At 41.2% G+C, this 21,455-nt stretch overlaps 2 protein-coding genes across 12 annotated transcripts in view; one reads left to right on the forward strand and one right to left on the reverse strand.

Moving 5' to 3' along the window:
• Positions 1 to 17,423, reverse strand: part of FABP6 (fatty acid binding protein 6) — a 57,104-nt gene extending 39,681 nt beyond the window's left edge. For 5 of the 6 annotated variants that reach the window (XR_009743969.1, XR_009743967.1, XR_009743968.1 and 2 more), the window contains exon 1: positions 17,075 to 17,418. Coding sequence is in view for 1 of the 6 variants with exons in the window: in XM_061456600.1 (XP_061312584.1) it covers positions 17,075 to 17,105 (31 nt within the window). In the remaining 5 variants the exon portion in view is untranslated. Of the gene's footprint in view, positions 1 to 17,074 lie in introns of all 6 variants that reach the window. The other variant, XM_061456600.1, reaches the window with a different exon arrangement.
• A 1,529-nt stretch (positions 17,424 to 18,952) lies between these two features.
• The window catches only part of PWWP2A (PWWP domain containing 2A), a 37,243-nt gene continuing 34,740 nt past the window's right edge, over positions 18,953 to 21,455 (forward strand). For 4 of the 6 annotated variants that reach the window (XM_061456595.1, XM_061456598.1, XM_061456597.1 and 1 more), the window contains exon 1: positions 18,955 to 19,765. In XM_061456595.1, the coding sequence (XP_061312579.1) occupies positions 19,080 to 19,765 (686 nt within the window). In that variant the 5' untranslated portion in view covers positions 18,955 to 19,079. Of the gene's footprint in view, positions 19,766 to 21,455 lie in introns of all 6 variants that reach the window. The other 2 variants (XM_061456594.1, XM_061456592.1) reach the window with 1 other exon arrangement.

Raw genomic sequence — 21,455 nt, forward strand, 5'->3', positions numbered from 1 at the left:
ACTGGGAATATGGGAAATTCTATTAGCTGTTATGGGGTTTTTTTGGTTGTTGTTTCTTTTTTTTAACCATGAGGCTGGTAAAAAACTGGTCCAGGTAACCCAGCCAGATTGTGGAATCTCCATCCTTGGCACTGCTCAAGATAGAGACGGCCCTGATCATCTAAACTTTGAGGCATCATGCCTTTAACTAGACAACTTTTGAGTGGGGGTCAGACTAGATCACCTCTGGAGGTCCCTTCCAACATAAATCGTGAGCCTATGACAATACAAGCAACCATTTCTACCTTGGGAAGTGAGCCAAATGAAAAATGCCATAGAGTGTTAGAATCATAGAATTGTTTAGATTGGAAAAGACCTTTAAGACCATGGAGTCCAACTGCTAACCCAGCAGTACCAAGCCCACCCCTAAACCATGTACTTCCAAGGGATGGTGACTCCACCACTTCCCTGGGCAGCCTGCTCCAGTGCTTGACAACCCTCTTGGTGAAGAAATATTTCCTAATATCCAATCTAAACCTCCCCTAGTGCAACTTGAGGCCATTTTCTCTTGTCCTATTGCTTGTTACTTGGGAGAAGGCACTGACCCCTACCTCGCTACAACTTCCCTTCAGGTAGTTGTAGAAAGTGACAGATCATCCCTGAGCCTCCTTTTCTCCGGGCTAAGTTCTCTCAGCTGCTCCTCATCACACTTGTGCTCCAGACTCTTCACCATTGCTTTTCTCTGGACACGCTCCAGCAAGGTCTGTGTTGCAGTGAAAGGCCCAGAACTGAACACAGGATTTGACATGCAGCCTCACCCGTGCCAAGTATAGGGGGATGATCACTTCACTGGCCCTGCTGGCCACACTATGTGTGATACAAGCCAGGATGCTGTTGGCCTTGGCCACCTGGGCACACCCTGGCTCACATTCACCTGGCTGTCCTTTGCCCAAAAATGAAACTCACAACATAGTAGGAAAGTACAAGCATGAAACAGATTCCATTTCTTTCTACAACTCTCACAAGTTCTACTTGGTACAAACTTGGAAAATAATTTTCAAATGTTTTAAACCACTTATAAAGTTAATTCCTTTACCAAGGACCCAAAATAGTGCCAAGCACCTGTTTTTTTTTTCTTTTGTTGATTACTATGCAAATAAACTTTGACACAGTTAGTTCACCAAACCTCCTCATTTACTAGAAACCGTAGTGATTAGCATCAAGAAGGCCACTCTTTCAAAACTATGGTTTTCTGCAGAGGAACATCATCCTTCGAGAGCACAGTTGTCTCAAAAGTCCTAATTTTTGTGAAAAGATGATTCACTATAAAAATACACCTCCACTGCTGCACAATGCATTAAAGTTATAAAGTTATTGCTATCTCCAGGGACTGGCACATAGAATAGAACAAAAAATAAAGTTTAATTTTGCTAATCACACATGATGGACTGTAAGACAAAATCCGGGTCTATAACATGGATTTTAAAGCCAAAGGGAATCTATTGGTTTCCACTGCTGATTCTAAAACCATCAATCTGCATTTCTAGTCAGCTTTTCTACAGGTGATTTGTACTCTTAGGTCTAGTTTATACTTTGGTTTTGGGGGGCTTTTTATCCGTATTCTTGCCACGAAGCATTACTATTTGCAAACCAAGTGTCACTAAGTGCTCTTTGGCCAGAGGCATTAAGACCTTCTGTGCCTTAAGTTCACAACTGCATCACTGCCTCCAGCTTCCTCTCCAAGAAGAAACACTTATTAGATTATGGTCACATGCTGCTACTCTTGTGCTTGCACTGAGGCTGACCAGAAGACTAGAGAGAAGATCTGCTTTCCCCCGACTCTTCAGGCTCCTCAAAGCTGAAATGTAGTTTTCTCAGAAAAGATGTATGCACTATGTAGGTCCCTGCATTAAGGAATAATTCTTACAGAAGCACACAATCAGAGGGTGGCTATTGGCCTTTGAGTGATGTTCACAAGCATGGAAGCAGCTGGAGAGGGTTTTGTCCATACCCTATAATTAGGGACTGAAGGAATACAGAAATGTAGCCTGGTACGGAGAGCTGCAGCAAGAGGTTTCACATCTCTTCTCTATTCCTGAGGAAGAATGACCAAGCTAGACCTGATTTATATGGGGTCATCACAGCACAAAAAGCCAGGAAGAGAAATGGCTTGAATCAGCTTCATAGCATCTTGCTGCTGTGCACTGGATAAGCTTACAAACAGGAGACAGGCAAGCTGAGAACACAACCGCTGCAGGTCCCCTTTGCTCAGTCACCAGTAACTGGAATCAAAACTAACCAAGATAGCAGTGAACAGGGAAATTCTTTCTGTATTAATTTTTAGTCTTCTGTTTGTTGTTTCCTACAACAATAGTGGGGGTTTCCTGAAAGGTTTTTTTTTGTTTGGTCAGTACTTTCTCTTTAAAGTCATTGTGACCTACATACAGACATGAACCAAATAAAAAATTAACAAGAAAGAGAGCTTTATGTGACATGCCTGGCTGAGGCAGCTCTGGAGTTGCTGTAGCCTCTCTATTATTTTTTCACACAGGGTATGAGTTTATATAATTTGTTTATTTTCTTCACTATCATAATGAATGATCAAATACCTCTCTCTCAAAATAATAAAATTGAGTTTACCCACTGAAGGTGGCACTGATGGACACACTTTTGCCAGTGTTGTTATCCTGATATTAAAAGAAATCCCAAACCTTAGAGTTATTCCTCTGTCTGAAATAAAACACAGGACTGAGGCACATAAGGAAGTTACTGTAAGTTAACATGTTATCACTGAGCCACGTACTATACGCCACAGATGTACTGATACACGGATTCCCTTAGCTGCTTGCCAACAAGCAGCACTTTAGCTTAAATCATTTTCACCAAGACACTTTGATGAGGTTTGGATGGTGCAAGAAATTACTCTAGGGATATGGAATCCAGCCCCTGCCATAACTTACATTTAAATCAAGATGGGTAGGATCATTACCACCTGATGACTGCTCATTAAGTCTGGCTGAGATAAATTTGGTAGTCAGTTCAACTCCCAGCGGCTGGAGAGCTGCTGCAAACTGATTTCATAGCACAAAGGTCTATTCCATTTGGAATAACTCAAGCTATGAACTGATCTCTGGATCACTGGCTGGAAGCAGAGTTGTCCTGCAGTCCCACAATAGGCAATTCACTACCACAGCTGGCACCATTTTGACAAACTAAAAAATAACCAAGACCTGAACTGCCCTGAATCTGCTGCACGATTTCTCCCTGCAGGTCAGGGCTGGATCTCCCCAGTAGAGCAAGGAGCCTGTTAGGGCTTGAGATATACCTGCACACCGGGTATAAACAAAGATGTGCAGATCCCACTGCTGTCTGTCTGGCACCTTTCACCACCCCTACATTGTTCAGCAGTTAGAGAAACAACAGGTATTTCAGCATTGTGAGAGAGAAGCAGCTGGCTGGGGATGAAGGAATAGAAAGAAGCAATTATACTATTATGGCTATCAAACAAGCCCACATCACTCTTACTTGTGCTTGGGGGTGCAAGGCCAGCTCATATCCACCTTTGCTGCTGATTGTTTTCTTGACAGAAATTGCTCCCTAAACAGTCATGTTCAGTGATTATTTGTCTCCTTCCTTCTTCCTCTGATTACAGCCAGACTGGGATATCCCTGATCCGCATAGAAATGAATATTTTAAAAGTCAATGCTGTCCTCAAAGGGGCTTGTGCACCATTAGGTCTCCAGATTTACTGCACTAGCAAAGAACAGTGGAGTAATGAGGTAGCAGCAATAGGCTACAAATGAGGAAAAAAGAACTGAAAGATTTTTGTCTCAGTACATACCTAACTGTAAATTTAAATTATCATTGAGGTCCTGCCTTTAGATAAGGAATTTTCAGCAAATTTTGTACCACATTCTGTATTACAGTAGCTTTTCTTGATTCTTGACTCAGGGCATGCACTGTATATTGCCTATGATCAGTCAGGAAGCACTACTATCAAAACATAAAGCATATTTAAACATAACTTTTGATGTATTATTGGTGTGCATCAGGTTCTCCTGTTTTCTAGATCTCTGCATGAGAAGTTTTCCCACAGCTAACAGCAAAATAATAACTACTCCCTGTGGTCTATGACAGCAGCACAGATTTTTCCCAGAACTCTTGAGAAAGCACAGTTATTAATTGCAGTCTGTGTACCCAGGCTGATACAGTTGGCAACACAAATGCTAACGAATGCAAGGAATTGTACCACTGCCTCAGAGTTTTAAGCCCACTGCCTATTTACATGCTGTTAATTACCCCAGTCTCCCCTCAGAGCAATGTTCAAGTCCAAGCCACAGCTCAAACATGTTCCCTTCTGGATGTATTGCTTTACATTAATCCAAACCCAATCCCGTAACTTAAGTATTGGTCCATTTTTCCTACCCATTCATAGGCTCTCAAACCTCTCTTCTGGTCATTCACCAGCTCTAATAAGAGTCCTGAAATCAGTTATATTCAACCTTGACTCACTGGGTGGACCTTCTCTCCCACTGAACCATCTAAAGCTTTGTGGTTGCTTTATGCCTATAATGGCTGTCTTTACTTTCTTAGCTCTCTGAATTGACTCATTTTTTCCATCATTTGGGAATGATTCAAGAGCTTATTCTGGCTTGACCAGGTCTGACTCACCATGGGTGACTTCAGAAATTAGGATAAAATCGATACTGTTGTAGAAAAAGCAAATCTACAGTCAAATTGTAACTACAATCTCTCTGCTGATGCAACAAAGAATTCCTGGCTTCCAATCTGAATGCAGAAGCCATATTTGCCTGGTCTATCATGGGTCCAAGTTTTTATCAATCAGCCAATTTGATTGTATTCTGAAGGAAAAAATACAGGGAGTATCATGAATTCCTTTTACACAAAATTTATGCCGTAGAGGACAAAAAAAACCACTTGCAATTCTAAAAATTTCACTGTACCACAGTAAGAAGCCCATTCATACATATATATATGAACCCATGATGAAAAAACCAGAGAAATAGTGTCAAATTTCCCCCATTACAATATATTAAAGTAGACATCAGTGCTTTGAATTATAAAATACTTTGTATTTTTATAAAATACAGTGGCTTAAACAAGCATTTAAACCTTTCATATTTCATACATGAGACAGTAGCAAAGTCTGTTCCATGCCTGCAAGCACAGCATAGGTCATGTTAGGAAATATGCATAAAAGGACACTGCCAGGTGAAAAACATCGGGTAAAATTCCATGGGCTTTACAGGTTGCATCATGAAATTCAAGGTGCATATCAGGACACTTTTGTCACTCAAATGGATGCCAAAGCAAAACAAACTGACCACCCTCATCCATACACTAGCTTGAAGTAGAGGAACTGGTGATGGAACATTCAGTAAATGTAACATCTAACTGACACAGTAATCAATGACATGGGGGTGAAAGTAACACTAAATGCTCCAGCATTAATTATCTAGACTGCAGACCTCAAAACCACAAAGAATGAACCTTGTATGAAGGGCAGCTTGCTTGGAAGCAGTGTTGCATTTTTACATCATTCTCAATCTTTCCCCCACAACAAACAGAATGACAAGGTACAGTTAATTTGTTTTTTTTTAACAATTTTCCCTCTCTTTTTATTCCATTACTTAGGTTGAGCCTAACTAGAGGAATCCTATAATCTTGCAAAAAAAGCAGTCATTAATGTGTCTTCCCTTTTCAGAATGAAGTATCCATATTGCAGTTTAATTTCTGTATTTTCAAACTAATATAAACTATGCTGGCAAAAACACATTTTAAAATCAGTTCTCAATGTTTTTGCATCCTCATTATGCCTACTAGAAGCTTGAAGTAAAGCCACCACACTTCTACCCAACCATTCCAGTGAACGGAAATAAATTTAGGCTGGCAAAGGTATCTTTTCCAAGTGGAGTACATACTATTCAGCATGATGGTTTTAGCTGTAGTGGGGAAGGAACTCCATCTGTTAAAAACAACTGTTCTACAGCTACATCAGCGTATCTGTGGTACTGCACACTTGGCCCTTATTCTGTGATTAACTCCACATGGGGAATTTGATTAGTAGAACTATAGAGAAGCGCAGCATAGTTACACCAACATATTTCCACACAAGAATAGTGAAACGATTGCTGAAGACTTGCATTATTCTTTTCATTATTTGTTGGGGGGTTAGAGGGAGAGTTTCTGTTGAACAACTCTAGAAATAAGAAAACTGGGTTTATAAAAGGTACTAATACTGAATCATCCTTCATATGTAATTCAAAATCAGGTAGTACTGCTATCATCCCAGTGAAATAGCATGTGTTTAAACATTCTGCACTACTTTTATGCATTTTACTACAGTTTAAGAATCTGCAGTACCTACAATTCAAGTTTCCTTCCCTAAGGCAGGCACATTACTTTACTCCACTACCTATTCTCTCATATTTAAATTAGTCAGTAACAAAGCAAAGAAGTGTGGTGACATTGAGCAACTGTGTAGAAAATATAGAGTTATATTCTTTAATTACAGCACTGAAACTCCTAGCCTACAGATACCACAAGATACTTGGTAGAAAATACTATACAGCCTCAGCAGATTCCACACTGAAGAGCTGACATTAACCAGGCAGAAAAAAAACAGAAAAGCCAGGACTCTGGTACATGACAAAACCACAAGCATTCCTGATAACCTCAACAATACAAAAACTGGGCTTTTGCAGCTTTAGAAAGTCACTTGACCAATGGAAGAATCACAAAAATCTGGAGAACCACATTCCAGCTTTATGACAGAGGCACATTCACAACATCCTGAATTCAGCCTGGCTGTGAGGCTCCATGGGCTGCACACAGCTCTGGAGAACTGCGTCATGTGGGTAAAAACATTCTGTGAGACACCACCATTTCCTGCTTAGGTCCTTGTACTGCCTTTAATGCAACAGTTCAGATTTCATTGAAATGCTCTGAAACGATGCTCAATGTCCCAAAATCGCCTGTCAGAATGCCACGGATTCCTGCTAACAAAACAAGCTTCTCTGATATAAACAAGAATCCAGTTCTGCATATTGTGCTTTGGCAAAACTTCCATCAACTTCAACTGTCAAGTAGAATACAGACAATCACGACAAACAACAAATGCAGGAGCTCAACCTCAAGATCCAGCCACTCTTATCTTAGGGAATGCAGTTAAAAGGAACAAACAATGTTTTGCAAGTTATCAAGATCAGTTCTAATGACATACATCATCTGCCTTTAGAGTTGCCAACAGATAGATATGCAGAAGTCATGGCTAAACACAGGTTGGATGACACAGTAACACAGATGTTATTCTACTTTGGCATTTGTAATTTTATGGACTTGCCTGTGACAGGACCAAGGAAAAGGATTTCTTAGCATTTCGTTCTGAGGGAGTCACTCCAACTTTAGATTCCCCAAACTTTTGGACAAGCAATATCTACTATCTTGCAATTTTCTTCACTGACAGCCATATGTCCTTATCATTGACAGGATAATCAAGTCTCTTAAGTTAATCATCTCTGACATGGGCTTGTGGACCTGCTGATGGACACAAACAACAGTGGTTTATTGATCACAGTATCAGAACTACTGCCTGTTTTGTTTTGGAGATGATGTAATATTTTTTCTATGGCTATAAGGCTTGAGTTAAAGGGAGTCTCTTTAACACAACACAATTTCCCAAACATTGATAACCAAGCACACCCTTGAAAGATAACAAAGCAAGCTCTTAGCTTGAAGGATTCTTCCTCTTGACATGCAAACCAATTGCAAATACTGTTTTCTCAGGGTTAGAAGTTACAAGATAACCTCGGAAAAGCAATTAAGAAGTGAGCTGACTTTATCAAAGGAAGTGAACTGCCAAGGACCATGCTGGGTAGTGCTGATGAGCTCTGACATAACAATAGGCTGAGCCTGAACAGTCCATAAATTGATCCTACCTGGAATTAGATTAGGTAATGGTAAGAAAACAAGAGTATCAGATATGCATAAAATACAGGTGATACAATTTGTTTTGAAATACATTTAGCACAACAGGTTCTACAAGTCCACAAGAAAATTGCATGAGACACCTATGAGAATAAAGATCTGTAAGAGAACACAACGTGATGTATTGAAAAGAGCAAAATGGCTTAAGATCGAGAAAGAACTAGACCTAACATTCACATTGTCATTTCACCGTGTTAATGACTGACCTCTGCAGTCTTGTGGCCAGACTGTCTTTCAAGTGTTCTTATTTCAGGGAGCACTAATGTCACTGCATGCCGAGCATATTTTGCTGTCAGTGTGCAGGAGAATGTTTGTGTCTTGAAAACAGTACAGCATTTTCCCTGTTGCATACTTAATGCTTATGGGGGTTCAGCAAAGAAAGGTCTCTACAACTTTAGGCTAACCAAATCTGGTTAGACAGTGGTACAAATACAAAATTGCTGATGGAATTAAGGCATGTGACAACACAATGTTATAGCATAGCTACCCTTTATTAGGTGAAGGAAGGTATTTCCCACCTGAAACTTCAAGTACCACACATTTCTTGATCCAAATGAAGAGCTGTTAAGTAAGCAGCAGAGAAATTACAAGATTTTGCAAGATTAACTTCCCTGTTAAAGATGAGATGGGATGACAGCACTCTGCTCCAGCTGCTCAATTCCATATGCATGCCCTTAGACTACTGACAAGATGGCAGCACTGTCCTCAGCTAGTTCTCATTTTAGGGGAGGAGGTGAAGGGTGAGAAGGACCTTAATTTCAATACCTAAAAATCTGTACTGCCTTCCAAAGAAAGTAGGGACACAAGGACACAACAACTCTCCTCTTCCACCCTCCTCCCCAAAAGGTTACTGAGAGCAATCTCTCTAGTTTATTTCCCTATATATTCCTCCTCAATACCTGTGATATTTTAAAATAAATCATAAACTTGTCATCATTATTATTAAACACTTGTGACCATTCATTATTTTTATCAAGAATGCAGAAATACAAAGAGGAGACATTTTCAAGATCGGAAGAGTTGAAAATGCTTGTCTGTGATGATAGAATTTCTTGACTTGGTAAACTGTGCACATCAGATGGGGCCTGAGGAAGTAAGAGGGTGGATAAAAGGGAACTCTGTGGAAAGACTGAAAGAGAAAAGAAACAGACAAAGTAGGAATGAGAACCAATCCTCTGGCAAAATGATACCAAAAAAAACCAAAACCCAACCAATACCCACCAGAAAAAAAAACACAAACCAAAACCAAATTGGCATTAAAAATTGCTAACTGTAAGTTTTCATTCTAATTTTAGTCAGAGAGCAGCGCATCTGATAAAGAGATGAAATGTACACATAAGGCACAGAGACATTAGCATACACAAAAGGGCCTTAACCTCTCCAACTGTTGTTAGTGCTTTTGTGTGTTTGTATTTGCAGATACCATAAGAGACAAATTCAGCGTCAGTGTAATTGGATTAAAAAGTCAGTGGAATTAGAAATTAATGTTACCCTGAATATCTTTATATTGATGTGATTCACCAGCCTTCACCAGCCATTTTACTGAAATACATTCAATTGGTATGTAAACCAATTAGTAAGAAAGCTGAATGTGGTAATAACTCTTAATTTAAGGAGAGAAATTAATCTTTAATGTATGGAATAACTAGATGCATATGAAAGACTAATTATCTTGTTATTGTGCCTTTGTCAAGGATAACATTTAGCATTTACACATCACTTTTCATCCTCAAGTTGTTTTTAAACATTCATTATTACTAAACCACATCACACTTTGGTGAATGAAAAGTTATTGTCCATATTCCACAGCCAGCAAAGCTGAGGCTACAAATAAGTGACAGAGAAGGACACAGTGTAAGAGATGTGTTGGCAACTGCTTGCTTCAGCTCGGGAGGTACAATGGCTCCAAATGATTACTAGCCAATTCTATTTCCTCTATTGTCCTATCCTCTTAAGCTCTGTCAGCATAAAAACCTAAATGAGAATAGACTACATAGGACTGCCACTTCCTTAAGTAATTATAGTCAGTATTTTACCATTCTTGTTATTTCTATTTGACATGAGATTTATCCCCAGGGACCACAGGTAGGGAGAAGCCACACTGCAACAGTTCTAATTTCTGTTGATCTTGGGGTCAACAGAGTTTGTCTACAGATGCAGAAAGAATGACCTCAGAAAAACTACTGTGTTTCCACAACCAAGGAACAAAAGAGTTGCTTTGACATACTGTTTAAGACTAAAGAGACATGTAATTTGCTCAGAACACTTGTATGAGAAATACTAAATTAATTACCATGCAAAATTACCTATACTTGCTTTCAGACCTTCAACTTTATCCTAGCTCCAGTGATAATGTGGCCAAATAGTGACAAGTGAGATAAATTGCATATCCCATGTCACCAATGCATTAGAGGCATGTCAGTAGCATATGAGTTTCAACCCATAGCCTACACCAAGCCAGCTTGAACATTGTAGTAATTAATTTGAGGTGGGTATTTTTGCTTGGGAAGCAGGCAGGGATCAGAATAAGAACAACACTGCAGTTAAAGTATGGGCTGGAGAATAAAATCCTGCTACTGCCTGCTTGAGTTGTGCACTTCCATGGTAAACAAAAGCTAATAAAGTTCATGTCATTCATACACAAACACATCACAGGACTACATTTAACTGCCAGAAACAAACTAGGTCTTTGATGCTCAGCAGACACAAACCGAAGTCATGGATTTAAGAGAGGTGTTCTTGCCTCCAGCAGCTACATGAACACGGTGGTTTTTACACCTCTGTCAAGGATTTGCCAGATGACTATGGAGAAAAAACAATTACAAATTTTCAAAATTAGCATCTGCTTTGGACATTGAGGATTTTTATCAACTGATTTAAAGTCTGTTTTCAAAGGCCCTAAATGCCTTTGAAATATGTATAAAGACATTCTAGCAAATGGGTTTAATCCCTACCCTGAAGGAAGGATGTGTTCATCCATCACACATTAGAATATATTTTGTATTTTCATGACAGTGCTTCAACAGAGGGACATAAAATGTTTCTTATCTGCTGCTTACCCAATGCAGTAACATTTATGAAGAGGAAATAATTAGAGGAACTATTCTTGTGCTTTTTCACACACGAAAACCCCTCAACACTCATCTTTAAAGGAAGGTGTATCCCATTGCACTCAGCAAACAAGTACACTGTATATAATTTAAAGGTAAATGTTCATATATTTTACTCTAACTCCATATTACTGTACATAGCAATGCATGTGTTCAACACCAAAAATTATTTTGGGGAAAGGTTTCGGAATGGCAGGGAAAATCCTGAGAAACTTTTCAACTGTACTTTCACTTTCTGCAATTTGGTCCCTTCCAAACAAAACCACTTTAGAACAGTTATGATCAAACACAAACAACTTCCAGCAGCTTAAGAGATTGAAAGCAGTCAGCTGAGCCACTGCATGAGACATTGGATCTTAGTCCTTCTGTGCCACAAAATGAATAATAGCTTACACAGCAGTAAAATACACCCCCTTGTGAGGACTTCTTCTAGAAGGACTCTTTCTTGTAGAAGAGAAACAGTGTTTAAACTAAGTGTTCTATCTCTCCCTTGGAGTGGATTCATAGCAGCTGCTACAGTTTTTTGAGTCACACACTGGGCAATGTGTTAAAGCACTGTTACTTAATCATATGCTCATACAATTTGCAAATAAAGTTTACAAGTCCCAGATGAATTAGGTAGTATATGGGCTTAGTAAAAAAAAAAAAAAAAAAAAAAAAAGAAGGAAATGGAAATCAAAAGGGGCAAGTAAAACTCTGAATCTTCTTTCCAACTTGCTTATCAGAGTGCATTTTTCCCCCACCTCAGTTCAGTCATAAGACAAAAGAAAACTTCAATATTCAGTGTTAGATTACCTAAGAAAGAACAACAGAGTGACAGTTATGTCCTACTGAAAACATTTTCTGTTCACTACAACTCTTACACAGGAAGAAAAAAAATAAAATGTGAAGGAAACTAATTTTCAGTTTCCTTAGATCTTAAATTCAGTAACACAGTGCCCAGGTGTGCTGATCTGGCACTAAGGGCCACCCAAAACAATACATTAGCTAAAATTTTGCTTTTTGCAAAGCACAGAAAATGCAGTACACATTATTTTAGAACTGGAAAATTAAACTTTCCTAAAACCATAAAGGAAAATTAACAAAAAAATCATATAAAACCATTACTTATAGAACACTTCTATAAGTAATACTCATCTGCGTAAAATAATGTAAGCAATTTGATTCCTGAATAGTCAGAAATTGCATTACGTTTCATATAAGCCCTGAAAACATAAATATTTTTTTAGTTATGAAGTTATTCAGAGCCCAAGGCCTTTATGTTTTTGAAATATGCTTAACCTTAGCATCAAAATCAAGGCAAAATGAAACTGGATCCCTGAATAGAATGGTCACTCACTGCCCAAAGAGACACTTGTTAACATATGTAGAACTGTTCTTACATCTTGAGAATACGGCAGTACAGGTGATAATCACAATTTAAATGTGTAAACTGTGAAATTTAAGTTCCTGAATAGTCAAAAGGACAGATCACTTCAGAGCTACCTTAGCATCCCTTTCTGAACCACTGTCCTGACAGCAATCCTGAACTGTCCATTTAATCTAGGCACTGAAATTAGGCCATGTTAATATCTTCCTCTATACCTAAACCACTACTGAAAATGAACCTTAGTAATTTAAGCCCATGTTAACCACCTGGTCTGCCACAACAGAGGGACAGACTACTTGAACAGCATGCCATGCTTGATGAAGAGGTGGTTCAGCCAGCCAGGTTTGCAGTTCCAATAAGAAGGTCACATTTTAGCTTAATTTTTACTTACTGAGTCTCCAAGACTCAATAAAATTGATTGTTCTAGATGGGTACTACAAAATGTATCATATAAATGAACAAATTCATTCCACCCCCCTAACATTACTGAAAATAAGTAATTGCAAAGAGAACTAGCATATACATGTGAGAAAAGGACTGGCACTTTATCTACAAAGAAGCAGCTATAATCAATAAGTTCATCATTTAGTAACAATGATTACTGTATAAGAGACACTATAAACCTAGGTTTCAGCACATGATGACTTTACTTTTTAAAATTTATACTAAACTATTGAAAGATCTTTCAATAAAGACAGTTATAACGTATGCATGCAAAACTAGAGATAAGTTTTTAAATGCTAAAACATGAAACAATAATAATATTAGTAATTTTGCATCTTCAAAGTCATTTTATTTTATCTGAATGGAAAAATATGTGGAGATACATTGTAGATACCAGCAGTACCTACAGATGCACACATTTCAGAAGAAAGCAGAAATCAGATAATACAAGAAGTTCTAGACTCAAATTTCTTTAAAATGATAAAGTGTGAGACATGTCAGCAGTGTGTTAATGTCACTGCTTCACCCCAAGGGCTCACTTATAGTTGCAATTTTTCTTTAAGCACCCCCAGCTATTGGAGATTGATTTAAATCAGTTCTCCGTTCTGGGGCACATGTGCATGCAGTGAGATTTTAATGATCCTTTAATGATCATTTATAAACCTAACAAATGAGTTCTACATTCATATGACTTCAAAAATCAGTTACCAAACATTTTGGGAAGGAATCGTTATTTTTTCCTTCCATACCAATTTTCTATAATAAATCAATGATGAAGTTTCAAAATAGCTTACATGTAATTAACAATTGTTTTAATCGCATCACTTTCCTAACATTAGAGAAGCAGTGAGTCTGCAGCACATTCAAGACTCAATCTTTACTTTCTGATTGCTTGCTTATACTCCTGCATTGCTTACATACATTGCCTTTCGCTGGTTACACTTCCTTTTTAAACAGGAAAGCCTTGAAAATGTCACAACAATAGCAGATCAAACACTGAATAACATTAAAATGGGTTTTTAACACAGCATAAAACCCTGAGGTTTTTGTGAGACCTTGCTTTTCCTAGGGGTCACAGAAGCAGATTACTCAATGACAACAGCAGAAGCTATTGCTACTATGATTCTGAATGACACAGGCAGAAAAGCAGGATGCTTCCTGTAGCATACTATTTCTTGGTGGTGTTGCTGAAGACCCAGCAAAGACTGAAGCTATTGGATGTATATAAACCACAATATCTTTTATGTGAGGAGTTACAAAGTCACAGCAAGGTTGTCAGAACTTCAGATTGTAAATCTCTAATCTAAAATTCTTACACCCTCATCTAATTCTTACACCCTGGTCTACATATTAGGAAAAGTATCTACAATTCTACCAAGACACTATAAGCACTCCCTTTAAATCCACAAACTATTTTATAGCTTTCATATGCTTATTCTAAGACAGATCAGTTGTGGCATGAACAGATGTAGTGACCTCACACATATCCAGCTAGCTTGGATATCAGTAACACCACAAATTCCAACTGCTAGGTAATTACCAGGGTGCAGCCTGTTCTGAGGACTGCTATCATAGTTTCTGTTACCGGGAGCTAAATCAGCTCCAAGGAAGCTATTTGTAGCTATGCTGCAATCACACACATTGGCTTCACTGCAACCCTGATGACACTCCATTTATGTATATTGTTCCATTACAATCTTGCATTTTGTGTTGGCTCTTTCATGGTAATGCCCTTCTACAGAACTTGGTGCCCAGAGAATGAAGTTACCACTATACATCATCTTCAATGATACACACCCTAACCCGATGCACTAATTAATTGAAGCACACATACATACCGTGACCATTTACAGACATCAAAATCTTCCATTCATAGTTAAGTCAATGCAATAATACGTTTTGGTCATGACTGAACAAATCAGTATCACTAATACTGAGAAGCAATCAAGTCTGCCAGACCTGATCCTTGCTGCATCCCAGCTTACACACAGAAACAGTTCTTTCACCCATCTATACCCAGGCATACAGATACAATCATACCTGCTTCTTACAGGCATCATTCACTCACTCAGCCCAAACTTCCTACTTCTTCAGCTACCCAACCTGTCAATATGCTGCTAACACATCTTCATAGAGCTTTGCATTTTTCCTGCCTCCAGGTTAATAATTTTGTTCACTCCAATTGTATCAGTTCCTCTCTCAAATCCAGTTTCTTATTTCTACTTCTGTCCTTTCTGCCACTTGCTGGCAGAAATCTACAGTAAGTGGGTTAGTACAATTTCTTTCATTAACTTCATTCATTTTATTTTGGCAGTTTCTAAAGCTTCCAGGATAGAAACAAGGCCCCAGCTACACCAATCACTATACAAATCAGCCACAGAAAGACAAACCCTATCCTAAAGAGATTACAGGCTGTATTTAAAATAAACAGAAATTAAATGGTCATGAAAGGAATTTGGGATGAAAAAAGAATATATAGCTAACGCTTTTTTGTTTAACTTACTAGTTTCATCCTGCATCTACATGCCTTTTGTTAGCATACTTTCATTTATGAAAGTAGTACCTATGGTACTACATTTCTCTTGGCCATTAGAGTGGTATATAAATGTCCCTATTTACCTTTTTAAAACCACATACAGCACCTTTCAAGATTCAAATGGAACTACAAAAGAGCTGTTTATATTCTATTTTAAGACTCCCGGCCCCCAGTAGTTTAAACTGCTTTGGTCAAGCACATAATCTCTTCTGTTGTCTCAATGAAACAACTGAGAATGTTAAGAAGTCATAGATCCAGATTTGTTTCCTACGCTGATAAGGATTGCCAGGGATTCCAGCAAATGTAAATGATGTTAGTTAGCATTTTAACAGTCTGCCATAAACAACACCTGCTGAAAAGCAAGGTGGATTTCAATAAGCACTAACCTGGCAGACGTTTTGCAAGTGGAAATCTTCCATTTTACGCCTATCCTCTACCCAAGTATGAATTTAACATAACAAAAAGCCTGCTGGGCGGAGCTATTGGATCTTAATGTCCCATCAGCTCAAGGGCTGAGTAGTCTCTTTGTATTAGTTGGCAATTTCTTGTAGGCTCAGAATTTACTGCCATTATTCTATGCCATGGCACAGCAACACCAGAGAAATGAACTGCGGCTAACCGAACTGACCAGCCAGCACAATTAAAATCACCAACCTTACAAAGTATCTACATGAGCCATGCTGGTTTATATAAAAGGCATGACAGTCTGGCCTCCCTTGGGTGAAAGCTGTCTGGCAACTTTGTTTCTGCAAACTTCTGTCTATCTCCTGAGTAAAAAATAATTACAAAAGATTAGAATACATGACAATACATACCTCTGTACTCTGCCAGCCCTTCCAGCTAATGTTATGCCTATTCCTCACAATATTAGTACTGGGATGAACAAATAGATTATTACTAGTGTAAGACAGTAATAAGGAAAACAGCATTTGAGCAGATGACCATACCTCTAATGTGCAGAACAGTCCTATGCATGCAGAGTGTAGTTTGGTCTGTTGAAATACAGTTGGAATACCTCCAAGCACAATGAGGTTCTTTGCGTAGGAGAGCAATGTAAAAACAGTTCTGGTGTTACGTATGAGCTATCCTCACCAATGTGTTTCTTTAATCTGTTCTATAACTCATCTGAATAAGGTAAAAAGTTTCTGGGAAACAAATCATCATTTTCTACATGTCATATGTGTCATAATTGCACAGAACAAAAAAAAAAAAGTGAGGAAAGAACAGCAGAGGCCTCCTTCCACTCTACAACCACTTCTTTTATACCATGCTCCTTCAAGATGAGAACTCTTCATGAACCATTTGCAACTCTGAACCTTCCAGAGCCACTACTGTATTCTACTTCGCAGAACATACAGAAAACCCTGAAATCTCAGATCTGAATTAAAACTGAAAGCCTTGCACAGGGATAGCTTTGAAATGAAGGTAACTCAGTAGCAATACAAATCTCATTCTCCAGAATTCTGGCAAAGAACATATTCAGCCTTAGGGGCGCCTAAACAGTTGCCATTTTCAAAGCATTATAGCCTCAGGATATGGAATACAGATCGTTTACAAATATGTTCTAACGAAATTGCATCAAAATTATTTAGGAAGTAATATTATGGTAGGTAGTTTTGGAAAGCTTACCAACTCTGGTTTCTTTCAAGCCACAGATCATACGCTAAATCCATCTGCTGTTTCTCTGTGAGACAGACTCACAAAGCTGCAAGCATGACTGGAAAAAAAGAAATTCGTAATTCAGTATCTACTACTCCTTCCCCCGATAAACATATTCTATTTACCCACCCACACTACCAAACCATTTAACAGATATGGTGGTAAAACATAAAAAAAAATTGTGAAGCAGTTTTATCTTTAGCAAATTCTGTGAACTATATTTCGAATGTATTTGTCCCCCAAAACGTGTCTAGCTTTCTTGTGATGTTCCTATATATTGCTTACAAGCTTTACACCACCAATAACAAAAACATTATGTTCACCATGTAAACCACTAGCAGATACAAAGCGGAGTCTTTAGGTCTATTATGCAAGTCAGACTACGCTCAGGACAAGAGAGAAGTTAGTAATTGCATTTGTTACTTATTAAAATCCTATTGCTAGCAGCTTGCAAGATCATTTTACTTGCATACAATTGCACAAAACTTTTTTACTGTTATAGGACACTATTCCATGCCCTCGTTTATTATTACCAAAAAAATTCTTTGCATTACTGTAGTCCTTTAACTACATATAACTCACTTTTGTTACAAAGAAGAAAATAGAGTGTAATATGAAGCCCTAAAACCGATCATTTTTTTTTCCTTATACTTCTTGCAAAAAATTTGTTACTTCTTCATGCCCATTATTTATCTTTTTTTTCACTTGACAACACGGGGTGTAGCTGTTTGCACAGTTGGTAGCAACTCTGAAGCCTGCCAATAACAGTCACTATCATGAAAGAAAAGGAACACTTTAAACAAAATCTCACCGAATTGTATTTTCAGAAAATTTCATTTGCTGCTAAACAATAAATCTCTCGTAATAGCACTAGGAAAAGTAAAGCAACTCACACTGTAAGAGCACTTGTATTTTTGCCTCCAGCTGCTCCCACTTTTCTTTCTCATCCATCCTTCCTCATAACAAATTGCTCCTTTCTACAAAGGACTCGACTTCCCAAAATGTAAAATCATGAGTATAACAGACAATTTTTTTTTTTTTTTTTTTTTTTTTAGGAAATACAAGATTTTCTACCTGGGGGTGAGGGAAGAAGATGGGGGCAGATAAGGGAGAGCGGGTATGCCCACACGGTAGCAACTACTGATCCCACAAGGTTAGTTCACTGGCTGCGAGTACCACGTTGGGGGAAATCGTTGAGACTTTTTATCCCATTTTTGACACTGCGCTTTTCACCTTCACCTGATGCACCTAACTCGTGCTACTTAATCTTGTACAGCGTTAATTTACCTCACAAAAGGCACCAGGCCCTCTGCCTTCCACACGTTTTCCACTCTCCCCAGCGACCCGCCCGCTCACCACAGGTTTTCACTGGCCCCCCTCCACTCCCGTCAGAGCGGGCCCCGTTCGCCCCCGCAGCACGTGGCACTCCCCGCCTGCCACACGGCGCCTCGCAGCACAGGTGAGGCGCGGGCTCTGCCCCTCTCCCGCGGGCCTGCCCCCCCTGGGCTAGCCAGCCCCTCCCGCTGCTCTCCCGCCCTCGCTATCTTCCCTCACGCCCTCTCCCGGCCGCCGGTCACCGCGCGGCTCCTGATCCGCGCCTCCTCCCTGACGGACGTTCTGCTCCGCCAATTACCGGCCTCCCGCGGGAGCGTCTCCTCCTGCAGCCAATGAGACGGCGGAGCAGCCTCTGGGGCCCAACCCCTCTAATCTGTAACGGCCTGCAAAGCACCAAGCCCCGCCCCTCCTTCCTCTTCCCGACTCTTCATTGAATGAAGACCCCTCTAGCCAACCAGAAGTTTCCGCTGGGCTTAAAGGACTGCTCCGCTCTCCAATAGAAGTAGAGAATCGCACCGCGTCCGCCAATAGGCTGCCGGATGCGAGCTTAGGGGGCGGGCTCTCCCTCCCAGGCGGGCGGGGAAGGCCGTGGTTATCGATCCCGCTGCTGGAGGGAGGCGGCGGTGAAGCAGCAGAGAAAATGGCGGCCATGGCTGCGGAGGCGGCAGCAACTGCAGCGGTGCCGGGCGATGGGGGGGCCGGCGAAGCGGAGCCCGAGATGGAGCCTATCCCGGGCAGCGAGGCCGGCGCGGACCCTCTCCCTGCCGTCACTGAGGCCGTGGAGTCGGTGGTGCCTGATGGGGAGGAGGCCGACGGGGGAAAGGCTGCTCCCGGCGAGGCCGAGGAGCCGCCGCCTGTGCAGCGAGCCCGGAGCCCCGCCGGGACTCGGGAGCCGGAAGCTGAGAGGACGGAGAAGCTGCCGCTCTCCACCCCAGATGTGGACTCGCCCCAGGCCGAGCACCGGGGAGCGCCGAGCCCGGAGTCCGAGGAGGAGCCGCAGCCCTGCCCGCCGCCTGCTGGGCACCCCGAACTTCCCGAGGAGGAGCCGCAGCCCTGCCCGCCGGCTACTGGGGGCTCCGCGGAGCCGGAGCCCGGGGAGGAGCCGTCCCGGCCGGAGGAGGAGGAGCCGGATGCTGCTGATGCCGCCGCTGTCGAGCCCAAGTCCCCGGTGTCCGTGGCTCCGGCCGGAGGGGAGGCGGAGGCTCCGCTGCTGCCTGGCTCCGAGGTGCGGGTCACCCTGGATCACATCATCGAGGATGCCCTGGTGGTCTCGTTTCGGCTGGGAGAGAAGCTTTTTTCCGGGGTCCTCATGGACCTCTCTAAAAGGTGAGAGCTCACTGGGGAGCCGTCCTGAGCCCCCACCCACCGGCGGGGCCAGCGAGCGAGCTCGGGGCCGCCTGACCGCTCTGCTCTGCGCCTTTCCTGCCCGGGGGGGGCCCTCCCCCGAGGCCCGCGTGGGCTCGCCCTGCGGCGGTAGTGGCTTGAGCAGGGGCCCAGGGGCACGATGGTAGCCTCCCGCTCTCCCTTTCCATCCAGGGTCCACCTGGGAGCACAGCGGCTCCTGCCCCCGCGTCCTCCCCGGGGAGCAGAGACAGCAGCCCACGGGCATCCTCCTCGACCCTTCTAGCAGAGGACAGAGGGAGCGCGGACAGGCTGGCAGGTTCCCCTTGCTCCCCGCCCGCCTCCGGCCTTAAAGCGCGGAACGGGCAGCGGGCTCTGCCGGCTTGCGAGCGATGCCGGCGGCTGTCCCGTGGGTACCTGCCTCACCGTGCTGTCCTTGACAAAAGTAGTCCCGAGTGGGAATGAGAAAAGGGGGGAGCCGGAAGAGTGGCGAGCACATGGTCACTCCCTTTCAATTGGGTTGAGATTAACGTAGGGCATCCAGCTTCCCTGTCTGCCAGGGAAAGAGGACCTGAACTACAGATGCTGGCTTTTATTCCAGCCTTTCTACAACCGTAAAGACCTAGAGATCTGATTGACTCGTGCCTTGTATTGCCTTGGTAACCTTATTTTTCAGTACATACTATTTTTCAGAATAATGGTTTTCAAGCAGGCTATTACAGCCATGAAGTACAGTCATTAGTACTGATTGCCCCTTGTATGCAATGAATGAGGTGGAGTTTAAAAGGTTCTTAAATACCCTTTTTTGGGGAGGCCTGTTGTGTATCACAAAATAACCTAAAGCCTTGTCAGAATGTAAGGTTTAGGGGTTGCGTTTTTTCATTGCCTTCCTATAGGAAGGAGTTCTTGGGAGGCCAGAAGTCATCATTGACACTGTATATCTTATAACTACTCTAACTACCATGTACAGGTAAAAATAACTTTCTGGTTTAGTGTTTCTTTTCTAGACATATAAAGACTAGGCAAGTGCATAAGAGAAAAGTGAAATCTGACCAGAGTTGTTATTTAGAATAATTGGTATGCAAAAAATGCAGAGCTTTGGTTTTTTTTTTTTTCCCCCCAAAATTTTAAGCTTTGTATGTGGTCATATGCCTTTTACAACTCCCTTTTACATTACTAGTAGCTGTTTAATAACTTGCTGTGACATCAATATTGTCAGTGCTTTCTAAAAAGAAAGGTATTGAGCTTCACACTTGCCCTGGACCTCGCTTCTTGATTTTTGAAACAGAAGGCCTTTTCTGAAACCCACGTTCTGGATAATGTTATGGAAGCAAGTTTTTAAATTCGTCAGTAGTTGCGGTTTGAAATGCTAAGTTACCTGTTTATCTTTTGAAGCCAAGTAGTAAAATGTGTTCTGTAAACTGTACTCGCTTCTAGTGTGAAATCTGAAATGTCTCAGAGCAGGCCAGAAGGCATTACAGCTGAAGTTGTAATGCTACTTAACATCGATTCTTTTGTAGGTCTGAAGTTATATCAGCACATTGCATTGTTGCTCTGGTTAGCAGAGTGACAAAGCGCATGCTTCTGTACTTCTGTGAGTCTGTATATATGAAGAAGGAAAATATCAGCTTCTCCCTTCTGAAAGACATCATATCTTACTAAACATGCATTGACC

Source organism: Pezoporus flaviventris, unplaced genomic scaffold (genome assembly GCF_033815535.1).
Source record: "Pezoporus flaviventris isolate CSIRO_AGI_PZ_B2104156 unplaced genomic scaffold, CSIRO_AGI_Pfla_v1 ptg000023l, whole genome shotgun sequence".
In the NCBI taxonomy this organism is placed as follows: Eukaryota; Metazoa; Chordata; class Aves; order Psittaciformes; family Psittacidae; genus Pezoporus; species Pezoporus flaviventris.